Raw genomic sequence first — 13,697 nt, forward strand, 5'->3', positions numbered from 1 at the left:
GTGACAGAAGCCATGGATGTGACTAATGCCAGTCATCTGCAAGCACTGGTGAAATCCACTGACAAAATACATGCTTAGCTCATCTCTGGTAGCTGGTCCCTGCAAGACCCATAAACTTACCACAAGCTCAGTTAACGTGGGTGGCAGGTGTCTGTGGTCCAGCCCCAAGGAAACCTCACCAGTTTTTCTTTCTCCAGTGAAACCTCAGATTTTTCTCTTTGCTTCCTAAATACCTAGAAAAGCCTGTGTTAGAGGAATGATGACAATAGCTTCTCTGCAATCTTTATTTGATCTGTGTGTATATGTGGACACATTTGATTAAACCTTTATCTGTATATTCACATTTGTTACCTTTGCCCATTTAGGGATTAGACAAATGGTGTGAATTGAATAATGTAGGCTAAACAAATGTGCTAAATGTGCTAAACAAATGTGCTAATGTGCTAAACAAACCTCTGTAGGACCACTGCCCTACCTGCTGTGGAGAGTGGGAGTCTGGACCAGTTTCTTATGTATTCATGTTATAATCTTGTGCAAGAAACCATGATTCTCATTTTTTCTTAATTTTTGCATACATTCAAGTGTAATCTTAAATGTTCTTCCAATCTAATTCTTGTATATGACATAAACATAATTGTCATTTGCTTTTAGAGTGGTGGCCAATACGTATGGTCAGATAGAAGGAGGAGCAGGTATCTTAACTGGGGCAGTGGAGAACCAAATAAAAACAAAGCCTGTGTCTATTTAGATTTGGAGGGTTTTTGGAAGACAGCATCTTGCAATGAAACATTTTCATCTCTCTGTAAGCAATCCAATGGTAAGTTCTGAATAGGAAAAATGTGATTTGGGAGGCTGGAATTTAAATTAAGGGCTTTATTTGAATTTAGTTTTTCCACATATGCAAATGTTGTGATAAACAGTGTATGGCTTGTGATAAACTCTTACTTTTTTTTAAGGAGTCAGATTCAGTCTGTCTTGTGTGATTTCCAGACATTTCATTTCACAGGCCAGTCAACACATGCACATCATAAGGACAGCTGCAATATTTCATGCCACATGCCATAGTGGTTTTTTTGCATCCTTGTTTGTCAAGAACTACAGAATCGGTCAACTTTAGCCTAACTATAAATATAGTTTAAAATATAAATATATATATAAATATAGCCTAACTATAAATATATTATATAAATATATAAACGTATATGATACACTTTTATATTTAAGAGTATCTTTTGAAATATTGTGAATTAAGAAACTTCTGTCAGTGTATCAGCCAAATCAATTAATTTGTTTGTTGCTTCTGCTCAAATACTTTAGCACTCAAATATTGCATGCAATTTTCATACGTTTCAAATTATATAAGAAATTTATAATTTCTGCACCATATTTCACAACAAATTTTGTACACATTTAAGGTCCATTTTGGCTTTAATCAGGTGATGCAATAGGCTATAAATTCTGCTTTTACATTGATTAGGATGTATGATGTACAGGGGCAGGCACAGACAACTTCTCTGACTGACCTTTCTAGAAACAGGCTAGACACAAGCCACAGGCTTGTGGTGTCGAGATCCCTCATGTATGCTGACTCATTCCTCATTCTGTTTCACAAATTTTAGGTAAAAATTGCCATGTTGAAGACAATTGCAGTTAGACTGGTGTAAGCCTCCTTTAAGCAGACTGGAGAACCAGCTCCAACCAGAATAGTTTATTACTAGTTTGTCATGCTTAATTCAATACTTTATCATTAGTTAAGTCTATAAGATATTCCTTTTCCTGGAATACATGTCATATTTGTAGAGCAGATGTGTGGTGCAGCAGTGGCTTTTAGACTCCACTGAAACCTGTGTGTGTTCTTAATAGAGTTAATCCCTAGTGAACCACCGCAGCTTCCTGGGAAGTGTCCTGAACCGAAGCGTGGTAGATCCTGGATTCCCTTCCGTGGGCATTGTTACTATGTTCACACCACTTCTGAGGAAAGCTGGCCTGATGCTTCCATGATGTGTATTCAAATGGGTAAGTGCCCTTTTTTTATTAGGATATTTTACAGGTTGTTTGTGTGTTTGGCTTTTTAATCCAGAACCAAATGATAATCTGTGATGTGTGTATGTGTGTATCAATTATAAGTGACACCTGATTTAAATTTATTATCAAGCATTTTTACTATATGGCAATGCTGATCATGAAGCATGCAATGATTTTTTACTGAGATAATTAATTTATAATGAAAAATCTCACTGAAGTTGTATATAATATTTAACTGATGTTTTTAGGTGCTTCTCTGGTTTCCATAGAAGATTCGGCTGAAATGAATTTTCTCTTACTGTACTTGTCTCCACTTGCAAGTGACTTCAGAAAGTTTTGGATAGGATTGTTCAAAAATATTGATGGTAAATATTTCACAGTGCATACTGAGATTAAAAGAGATACTAAATAAACAGAGTGAATATTAAGCACTACTAACATACTAAATAATAATACCAATATGCTAAATATTTAATAAATAATCAGGGAAAAAATAACTAATGAATATTTAGTAAATTTTCAGCTGAAATACGTAAAACGTAAACAACCAAGAGGTCTATGCTTTCTGTATCTTTATTGCAATTAGAGTATATTTGTCTGTAAAAGGCTTTAGCTTAACACTGCAGTAGTTGACAAGGAATGTTTCTTATCGCCTTTTTTAACTCAAATTACTTGACATTTAACCACTGTAGTATTTTAAGCAAAATATCATTAAATGCTTAATTCAATTAAATTAAAATTCATTTCTAGACAACACAGGGCATAAAATCTCATATGAGCTGCTGAGAAAAACTTATTAATCTAAATTTCAGTGGTTTTTTCCATACATTTTTGGTGGAACCTTTCATTTTAATCCAAATATATTTAGTGTGGTTGTTTTGGTTTTTTTTTTAACTGCTGTAATTGCAAATTTGAAGCTGTATTCTATATCGTTGTAATTCTGAAACCAGTTTTTCTTGGCAGACTTTGAGGGTTAACCTCCAGAGCGAGTCTAGACTGGGCTCCAACTTCTGCTTCACCACCAGCAATGGTGGGCCAGGTTTATCTGTTCTAGCTGAAAATGAGCAGTACAAAAGCAGTGACTTGTTCCTCACCTGTCCCCTGCAGTGCCACCTGTGCAAGAGGGGCAGGAGGGAATTCCAGCTGCAGGGGAGGGACAGAGGAGGTGGCACTGAGGCAGCTGGATATACCGGGATATGCTGGCATGAAAGCACACCCTGAGGGAGAGAAGATGGCTATTATGAGACTTGATGGGAGATGCTTGACAGTCAGCAGGAGATGAGATGATTAAAGAGAGAACTGATTCAATTTGCAAAGATAATTGATTAATCCAGCTCTAATAAAGTAGTTAGTTGCTGACCTTGAATGTACACATAAAAAAAAATCTCCTGAGTGTTGTGTGTGCTTGCACTGCTGATACTGGCTTGTACAGGTGCTTTGCTTTTCTTAAGGCTCCCAGGCACAGTCCTGGGCACAGGCTTCAGCTAAAGGTCTTTGAGTAGCTGGACAGGTGTTCCTTACATCACTGACAGCCATGAACGCTAATGAAGTTAACTTTGTGAGCATTTGCATTTGGTACACTCCCACCTGAATAGCTCTGGCTGTTAAAAGAATGAGAAATTAGTGCTCTAGAGTGAGAAATAGGTGCTCTGTGATACCAACTTAATCAATTAAAAAATCCCAGATCTGATCTGTCATTGTGACTTGTAGACTAGAAGTTATTCTCCATTCACTCACTAGGTAATATATTTGATTTTAGGAGAATGGATATGGATGGACAGAAGTGCAGTAGAATATGTCAACTGGGAGAAAGGAGAGCCTACAGTACTTTTTGATGAACACTGTGTTGACATGGATGTCTCAAGTGGAACCTGGAGGACCTATTACTGCTCTGTTGACCAGAATTTTATTTGCAAAATCCCCAAAAGTAAGTTCTGAATTTCTGTGCATTGGGTTATTTTAAAAGTAGTGGTTAATATACATCAGGCCAAACTGTTTAGGCACTGGGTACACTTTATGCATTGATGGTGATGCACGTGCATCTGAATCAAAGCCAAGAGTAATTTCTGTTAAAGATGGTGAGAAATAATATTGGAGAATAACCGGAGTCACTGTTCCCTCAGTTTAAAAGCATTGATTTCTGGGCATTTACTGGACCGTGGGGTAGGGAAGAACATATCATCTGTTGAGAGTGCAGACATCATTCATAGACATTATGGTTAGAGTGCAAGGAGCAGTAGATGATGAATAGATGATTAAACTAGAGAGTGCTGAGCAGAAAGGCAGGTACTCTCCTGATAGGTAAGCTGAGGGGAAGCAGTACAAAGTCACTGAGCTCCTGCAGAGAGAAGGTAGGTGCTGCTGATGGGGACAGTACCACCACAGTGAGGTATGCTGGGATCTGCTGAACAAGCAAGCAAAAAGCATCAAGCAAGGGTGGGAAGTGGGGCCCAATTCATTTCTCTGCTGACAGAGGCACAGCAAGACATTCCAGGACAACCAAGCAGCATGGTATGCTTAATTTGTAATGGTTACTTGTGGCCATGTGTTTTTTTTGGATGACAACCCATGAGGAATCTGAGTGTCGCAGGCTGAGGTGAGTCCTGCTTGTGTGCACAGCAGTGCTGCATAAAACATGAAGGATGTAAATCCGCACACATGCAGCTGTCATGGGTCACTGTATGTGCACAGACCCAGCTGGGTTTGCACACACCAGCTAAGAGACACTTCAAAATAGGTCACATTTGGCGCTAGCAAACAGATCCACCACACAAATGTAATCAATGTAGTGGAGAACCAATCCTGACTCTGGATCTTCACATGTTGGCAAGTTGGCAATGGAGTCATCTGTGAACTTTGTAGTGCCCAGCCAGTCAGCCCTGCAAACAATTAACTGAATCATACCCCCCAAACAATGGAGGGAAGAAAAGGAATTAAAATACAGCTAGAGAGCTGTTAAGTACAACTGTGCTTTTCATTTTCACAGGTGTAAAAAATGGAGTTGTTTAGTGTGAAGTGTTAAGCTTTACACCGCAGAAGAGTAAAAACTTTGAGCACCATCTACTTTAAAAAAAGGGTGATCAAAGCAATGAATAGAGAGATGACAGTTAGTCTTGGGGTTTTCTTCTTTTCCAAGTGTTTTTAGCAAGTATATTTGATGGATTAAGCTTCAATTGTCAAAACATATTTTTGTATATTTTTTCATGTCCCCGTATTTTTTTAGCTCTGGGGCCCCCAGCATAAGAAAGACTCAACTGGGTTGTTTTTAAACCTTTTAAAATAACCTACTTTTAAAATAGCCTACTCAACCCGGTTCAGAGAAGGACTATGAAGATGATCTGAGGGCTGGAGCATTTCCCACATGAGCACAGGCTGGGAGAGATGGGATTGTTTAGTCTGGAGTAGAGAAGACTCCAGGAAGACCTTGTAGCACTTTCCAGTACCTAATGGGGGCCCACAAAAGAGCTGGAGAGGCACTTCTTCCAAGGGCATGTAATGACAAGACCAGGGGCTTCAAAATGAAAATGAGTAGGTTTAGATTATATATTGGGAAGAAATCCTTTACTATGAACATGGTGAGGGACTGGAACAGGTTGTTCAGAGTAGCTGTGGATGCCCCAGCCCTGGAAATGTTCAAGACCACCAGATTGGATAGGGGCTTGTGAGCAACCTGGTCTCTGGAAGGGGCTTGTGAGCAACCTGTCCAAGGCAGGGCGGTTGGAACTAGATGATCTTTAAAGTTCTTTCCAACCCAAACCAATCTATGATTCTATGATTATTTAAAATTTCTTATGAACACAAATGAAAAATTATGTATGCAGTATTTGTTTTATTGAACAGTTGCTTTCAAACTGTATAATGTACATATTTTTTAATTTTAAAGTTGCTGAAGTTGAGCCAACCCATGATTCACTTGTCAATAATGGTAAGTTGGTTTCTTTTAAGCCCATTAAACAGAAATTTCAATAGGTTTATAGGCATTCATTATTTACAAGTGGAATTTCCTCCAGAAAAGTTTCATTTGAATACACATTTAACTGTCACAGATTATTTTATTTTAAAGCTGCTTAAAATGAGAACACTTCCCTCAAATTGGATGTCTATTTTTTCCTTACAAGTTGTATATGTAGTACAATCTAATGCTCCTTAGAACAGATTAAGCCATATTATGCATTATCTACCTGAAACATGCATCAATTTTAACTACAATTATGATTGTTCAGTACTTTTGTTTTTACTGGGTTGCTTGCCTAGGGAGATATTTGTTGTATGCAACAGCAGTCTCTGGGCATTTGTAGCAATTTTTCTGTTTTGTCTTCCACAGCATCACAAAACAAAGCTGCTGCTTCATCGTCAAGAAGTTTAGGTGGGATGATTTTTATACTGATCTTCCTTCTGCTAGCTGGCACTGGCCTCACATTGTACTGTTTCTATAAAAGAAGACGTGATCAACAAATGTTTACAGCTGGGTTTGACAATGCCATATACCGTGGTGACATTGGAACTTGTGAATCAAATTGTCTCGTGACCAATATTGAAGAAAATGAGCGGGCAGCAGTTTAATAGGCTGGGTAATCTTGAGCCTGATTTTGAAAATAATTGAAAGTGTTCGCATATGAGAATTCTTAAGGAAAGCAATTTTCTCCTATGGAAATTCTACTTAATTTTGCATAGGGTGCTTCTTGCTTTCTGTACTAGCAGGAACAAGCAAACATGCAAGGAAGATGCAGAGATCTGCTCACAAACTGTAGTACCTGGGAAGGTTGTTGAGCTTTCACATGGACCTGGAGCTATGTTGTGTAAGTTGACACTTGGGAAGCTCCAGTCTCTGTGCATCCATCATCATCTTTAGGCATAAGAACTGTGTTCACCATATTCAGTTGTGAGAATATGGTCCTTAGCATGTCACAAAAAGTATATCCAGACCTGTAGGTATCCTGAAAAAGTCCTGTTGATCTCCAGCACACACTGGCAGAATTGCACAGGTTGGACAGGATGTCCAAGCTCACCTGGTGCAGATCCCTGTTTGAAGCAGGACCAGGTCCCAGCCTCAGCCAGGCAACCTGCTCCAGTGCTGTGGGTCCACATCTTCTTTTTGCTACTGTGGTACCACAGAAAACATTTGTGTTGCCCGTAATATCAGAATTAACATAATTTGCTCCTCTGTTTATGACAGATGGAAAGCGAAGTGTAAAGTCAATTTTTTCTGCTGTAGTTCTGTAGCATATGCATTGAAAGATCAACTATGATGAGAGGTGGGAATGTATTGTGAATAATAGTGGTTTATCATTTAAACAGTCAAATAGGGATCTCAAAGGATGCTGCAAAAGGGTGGGAAGGAAAGAGGAATTATACTTAATTCACACCTGAACATTTACATAAAAAGTATTCTTGATATCTCCAATGCCAGTGTAGATTTCATAAACTTTTAGGCCATTTTTTCAAAGCCTGATGAAACTTACCATTAGAAAGTCTTTTCTAATTTCTAACCAAATTTTCCCTGTCCAAGCCTGTTTTAAACCTTTGAGCCTCATTCTAGATTTCCATCATGTTGGAGCTGATGGCACTGCATCTCATACTGGTCTACTGGTATATTTTCAGGCTTCATAAACCCTAAAATAGGCTCACATACAAGTGTTTTTTGTTTTCACTTTCCAAGTGTATTTTATGCCAAATGCAAACAACCAAATGGCTCAAAAGTTTTAGTGCAGTGAATGTCCTTATTTAATTTGATACTTTTTGATATTTCAATCTTTTGACAGATTTTAATTGTGTTTAAGTTAAAATATTTTGTGTGTGTATGAAATACATGTAAAAAAGTTTTTCTTCTGCATTTGTTCACTAAATGGGAATTAAAAGGCTGATTCTAAGTAAAAGTGTGTGCCTCTTCCTAAACAAAACAATGTATCATAACAGTAAATAGCGGATGGGTCTCTTAAATTTTTATAAACAAATGAACATCCACTATTCCTAGTCTAGCATGTTCTTAAATGGTCTTTACCAACCTGTGAAAATGTGTCTCATTGCTTCTTTATCCATAACATTTGAAAGTTTACTCTAATAATTTTCTAATGAAAATGTTGTAGTTTAAGACTACTTATGTGCTGTTCTGCTCTAGTAGTTTCTGAGATGGATTTTATATATTGGTAGCTCTTTCATATCTCCTCTCAATATTTTCTGAGAGCAACACCAGCTCTTCTTTTTGCATTTCACTGGCTACACCTTCTAGATCTCTAATCCCTTCTGCTGTTCCCTTCCAGACCCTGCATTGTGGTATGTAGGTCCTTCTGACAGCACACTGCACAGTAGATAAGGTATTTCAGCTGAGATGCCAGCAACAGTGTGCAGATTAAAAAGGTTTAATCCACTCTTGTAACACCTTCCATAAAGAATCCTTCTGTCTGACTTGTCTGCGTTGGTTCCACAGGATGCATAGTTTTGGATAAAGAAGTGGCCAAACCCAGAAAATTTGCCTAATGAGAAGTTAATTAGTGAAAGTTTCCAAGGACTGATAAGCTTTAGCAGTCCTGTTGCATTTGTGAGAACGGAATCCAGAGTTCACTGGGTCTGTACAGGGTTTCTAGTGCCCACGAACATCAGCAGAGAGAGGACTTGATCTTGGATCATGTCAGAGACAGCAGCGGCTGATGTCCGGTAATGAAGAGTAAGACCTTCTGAGGAACTGTCCAGACATCTCCTGAGAATTCCCTGGAGTGCCAGTATGGCTCTTTGAAACTGAGAGTACAGCTGGCATTAGTTTCAGAATATTGCTCCAAACACTATTGGTGATTGTCTGTGCGTGGACTTTGTGAAGAAGTGAATGTGCCATGTGAATATTTATTTGATCCTGATTATGAGAGAGGTTCATTCTATTCTTAATAACAGCTTGTTAGAAAAAAGCCCCAGCAAACAGAACAACTTATTTTAAGAAATGCAGTTTATGATCTGCATTTCTTCCCTATCAGTGAAATGGGAATTTTCAAGAAACTTTGGTTTTCCATACATCCTAGTATGATGGATTTTCTTCTCAAACTTAATGTTTACTTGTAGAATTTTTATTCCAAATTAGTCTCCTGCAGCTAGATTCCTGAAGGAAAGCTGCCATTGCCACTGTATTTCATACCAAATCCTTCCTAATAGCCCAACCCCAAGAATGCTCATCAGACAAGAGAGATCAGTACCTAGTGTAAAGACTATTTGTGTGGAGGTAGGAAAGATATTCATCAGGATGCTTGGACACTTACAGTTTAGTGGTAAAAGCAATCTTTCTACCCGGCCTAGGAACCTTCAGTGTTACACTACCGTAAATAGAAGTGTGGGAACCATGATTTGTCAACTTGTCCTGCTTCCACATAGATTCTGGATTTGGTCTTACGCGCAACAAAAGAGCATTTATAAAATGCCTCTCTACATAGGCAAGATGTTGACACCTACTTTCTCAGTTGCTTGCCCCTGCTTTCTCTATGTTAGGGTGGCATTTTAGAGAGAATGTCCTGCCTTTTCTCACTATTTTCATTTTATCCCTAGCCTGTAACATGCATGAAACATGCATTGATTCTCTACTTGAGCTTACTACAATGTAAGAAGTAGTAACTGTTTTTAAGGAAGGAAAAGCAATGGAAAAATTCAACATTGTAACTTTCTGCATAGTCAGACAGTTACAGAGCCATAGCAGACAGATGTACAAAGAATGGAACATCCTCCTCCTCCTCCAAAAGAAAACAAATTTACAGTGAAAGTTTGCTAGTATCAGTATCCATACCTATTAGATTCAGCCCCCTAGCTAAACAGAATTCTAAAAAGAAGCGGTTGAACTACAAGTCTTTACTTTGTCATTTAAGTTTCTGAAACTATGGGACTGAAAAAGGAAGTGAAGAGTAATTTGGAGCAAAATGTAAGGAAGTTCTATAAATACAAAGAGAATAGATAGATAGTTGTGAAATTAACTAGCGCCTTCAGGCCGGATACCAATGGGCAAGAGCCAGATTTTCCGGGGTCAATAGGAAAGGTGTAAACTGCTCCATAAGCATAAAGTTGTCCTGATGTCACCGTATCCGGACAGAGGAAGAGTTAGTGTTCATTTTGTCTCTTCTCAGCTGTGTCCTTATCTGACATATCCAGCTCTCTGCGCACAAGTTTTTGCTAGGCACAACTCTTCAGTATATGTTATACAATCTTTTGAAGAACTTGGTTAGTGTTTTAACCAAGGATGTGGTTAGTGGTTCTGGTTCCTCTGAGGAAATATTTGCTCTCATTTTTGGAGAATGCATACAGTGCAACCATTATACTGGCTTTTTACCCAGCCTCTTGATCAAGACATCTAGATGAAATCCATCTCACCTACTTTAAGAACTGACTGACATAATTTTGCTTTATAGTTGATAATCAGGAATATATATGGAGGACTTGCAGTTGTTTTGTGGTCCACCAGAAGAGGCAAATGATGACATAGAGGTTCCAGACATAGGAGGGAATAATATTCAGTAATTGGAGGAATAAGGGTTTGTGCAGTGAGAAGCATTGATGGAGGTTGGTAAGAGGATGGCAAACAAAAATACAATGAGAAGTGTCCAAACGAAGGAGACTGGAGGGAAAGGTCAAAGTAGAAATGAAGGAGTTTGAATTGAGCCAGAAGTGCTGACCATCCCTAGGAGAGAGAGGCAAGGCTGAGCATGGCAAAGCAGAGGTCTGGGAAATGCAGATGCTGCAGGGAGAAGTGCAGGAGGATAGGACTCCTGGTTGGGGGGGAAGGAACAGAAGGTTGAATATGCTTTGTGTATGAGAATCAAGAAAAAAAGCTGAAGTACCCCAAGTGAACTGTTGCCTCAGGAGCACCATTCAGACCAGGAAAGAGAGTGTGTGTGTGGATGAGGAAGGGCTGGAGTATGTAAGATATTTGTATGTTTGCTCCTGTTTGCCTGGGTATTCTTGTGTTCTTTGCAAAGGCCACAGCTGAGGACCAGGGAAGAAGGCAGGCCGTCTCTCTACCTTGCCCTGGCTGCTGCTGTCTTTCACAGGGCAGAGCCATCTAGAAAGATGAGGAGATGGTTTCTTTCTTGAGAGTGGTGAGTGTGCACAGGGTGGGGGTGATGCTTTAGAGCATCTTGCTGGAGTGCAGAGGATGGGAGGGAACCCGGGGTTTTCCTAAGAGGAACAGAAAGTGGACCTGTGGGGAAGCCTCTGGGGCAATGGAAAGGAAGAGGTTTCTGCTAGAGTGCTACAGAGGAACTGCGTGGGCTGTTTTGCAACCCAAGAAGCCACTGAGAGAAAGCTTACAGCAAGCACTTTCTCTGCAAAGATACTGTGGAAAGTGGAGACATTTGTTTTTAAACAACTTGTTAGAGAAAAAACACCCCCTGGTGTCCTGGAACATGTTCAGTTTGAAGAAAAGGTGCTGATAATTCAACGTGCTGGATCTGGCCACGATGGGATCCACTCTCAGTGGGTGTTGGGAAGCAAGAACAACAGGCAAAAGAAAAGGTATATTGGCCTGTAATTAGTGGGAGGAGTGAGGGGGGTAAATAATCTGTCAAAGGGCAAATGGAATAGTAAAAATAAAGCTTGATTACACATCTCCCAGCAGCACAAGGATTTCTCCTCCACTCATGTTGCCAGAAAATTTTTGTTTGTTTGTTTCTGGGCAGTGGGAACAGCAGTCTTTTATCCTAGTAATAGTACTTTTGATTTCAGAGCTACCACATGAGACGGTCATGCTTGTCAGGCTGCTTTTGAAAGTAAGCTTCTGTCAAAGGCACAGTTTGCTGGGTACGTTGACTTAATGATGCATTTAAAAGTACACAAAATTTAGGGTCTATTCAGAGTTAAGTCTGTTTGCAACAAAATTTTAACTGGAAATGGGAAATTAGAAATATGCAATCTCCACATGTTGCAAAGATAACAAAAGTCTGGAAGAGACCATTTATCTCCTTGACTGTTTATTTGTCAAAGCAGGTTCATTCAGTGCACGTAACAGTGAAACTGTTCATTCTTAGTGGGATTACAAATGAAAGGGAATTGATTATGCCACAAAGAAATGGCTACATTATAATTACTCCACTGAATATGTGAAATTCAATGATCTAGAAACTTAGCATAGTGACACAAATCAAGAAGGGATTTTAAACAAATGAGGAAGCAAGATAAAAAGGAATGAAATCCTTAAATTTTGCTTGAAAGCCATTTGTGTTCACCTAAAGAATCACAAGAGAAAACCACAGTCTATGAATTTTCTTCCTTTAACAATTTTCCAGTGCTTCTTGTGCACTTTTATAATTTGACTGAAATTTCACTGCCTAGTATAATCATTTTGATTCCAGAAATGTAATATATTCTTATAACTTCAAATAGTCATAAGTTGCTCTTTTCTTCAACTATTCATATGGTGTTTGATAGTTCAAACAACTAAAGAGTCATTCAGAGTAAATTTTGTAAACACTTTCTGCCTGTTCTCACGTTTAGCATGTTCAACATAGATACATTTTTCTGTGGAAACGTCATTCTTGGTTGTGGAAATACTCAAAACCCATCTAGAAAAGGTCCTGAGCAATGTTTAAAAGAGTGAATATCTTTAAGGTCCTGCTTTGAGCAAGGCATTCACCTAAATGACATTCAGAACTCCCTTTCTGTGTGAACTATTCTGTAATTCCATGGTCAGTGGTTGTGTACAGGATTAAGAACTTTTGATGAGCTAAAGCAGAAAATGTGGCAAAGGCAGGGAAGAGACAGGCCCACCACCTTAGGAAGCAGCACCCCTGTCCTGGCTACATGACTGGTGGCCATATGGTCAGTGCTACACCCATGGCAGGCTTAAGCTTTCCATTAATATGAGATCAAAGCACACCACGGGCACCCTCCATCAATGTTATTTTGTGGTGTCAAATCAGATACTACAGCTCAAAAACTGTGGTTTATTCTCTCTGCTGTCCTCATCCCTGCCCAAAATTGGACTGATATCACTGTCCCTTGCCAGGCCTGCTTAGAGCAGTGACAGGAACTGTCCCAAAAGCAGCAAGAGGAAGACATGCTCCAGAACTACTGAGTCACAGCCATCATGTCCCTGTAGCACCCCCTGACATACCAAATAAAAAAAATATGAAGGGATAGGCTCTACTTTCCAGCTGTAGGTGGCCACAAAATAGGCTCTTGGATCCAAGTAAATCAGAGTGGCTCTTTGATCCTGCTCTTGATAAGCATTTGACAAAGGACACAAGACCTGGGCCAGAGGAGCTCCTACTGGGGTAGAGACCAAAATCCCGGCTGCCTGGGACAGAGGGCCATAACCTACTGCAAATAACAGTGGGGAAGGGATGATAATGTAGCCCAGGCTGCTCAAAACATTATTGGAAATGGCAAGTGCCAGCAGCAAGTTCAGGTTTTTTGCCTTGGGTTTGTGAGACTAGTGTAGCTGATTAGGTGGCTTTGGCTAATCAAAACCCTTAGATTTTATCTTAGGCGTTAATTACAGTGCCGAGAGCAAAAGGAAGAAGTCACTTATGACCAAAAATTTCACATTTGAAGGTCCTGCCTGAATTTCAGTTAGTTCTTGGTATCTGTCAAGATCCTGTAAAGACCATATAAAGTTAGTAATCAGAGAAGTTGGGGGGTAGATGTTTTGAAAACAATATACACTGAAATTAGTCTTAATGCTGCATATTTTTATACAGTTTAAAGTC

The 13,697-nt window shown here is 39.3% G+C and overlaps 2 protein-coding genes across 2 annotated transcripts in view; both read left to right on the plus strand.

The window, feature by feature from the left end:
- LOC121671611 (macrophage mannose receptor 1-like) overlaps positions 1 to 7,901 on the plus strand; it is a 32,093-nt gene extending 24,192 nt beyond the window's left edge. The window contains exons 25-30 of the mRNA XM_042043598.1: positions 652 to 817; positions 1,864 to 2,016; positions 2,274 to 2,390; positions 3,785 to 3,952; positions 5,909 to 5,950; positions 6,350 to 7,901. Of these exons, the coding sequence (XP_041899532.1) occupies positions 652 to 817; positions 1,864 to 2,016; positions 2,274 to 2,390; positions 3,785 to 3,952; positions 5,909 to 5,950; positions 6,350 to 6,588 (885 nt within the window). The 3' untranslated portion in view covers positions 6,589 to 7,901. The remainder of the gene's footprint in view (positions 1 to 651; positions 818 to 1,863; positions 2,017 to 2,273; positions 2,391 to 3,784; positions 3,953 to 5,908; positions 5,951 to 6,349) is intronic.
- A 749-nt stretch (positions 7,902 to 8,650) lies between these two features.
- Positions 8,651 to 13,697, plus strand: part of LOC121671335 (macrophage mannose receptor 1-like) — a 48,932-nt gene continuing 43,885 nt past the window's right edge. Inside the window, 1 exon segment of the mRNA XM_042042797.1 lies at positions 8,651 to 8,679. Coding sequence (XP_041898731.1) covers positions 8,651 to 8,679 — 29 coding nt within the window.

The sequence above is a fragment of the Corvus kubaryi genome, unplaced genomic scaffold (assembly GCF_017639235.1).
Source record: "Corvus kubaryi isolate FWS band 111438036 unplaced genomic scaffold, C.kubaryi_AGA036_p1.0 37398, whole genome shotgun sequence".
NCBI lineage: Eukaryota > Metazoa > Chordata > Aves > Passeriformes > Corvidae > Corvus > Corvus kubaryi.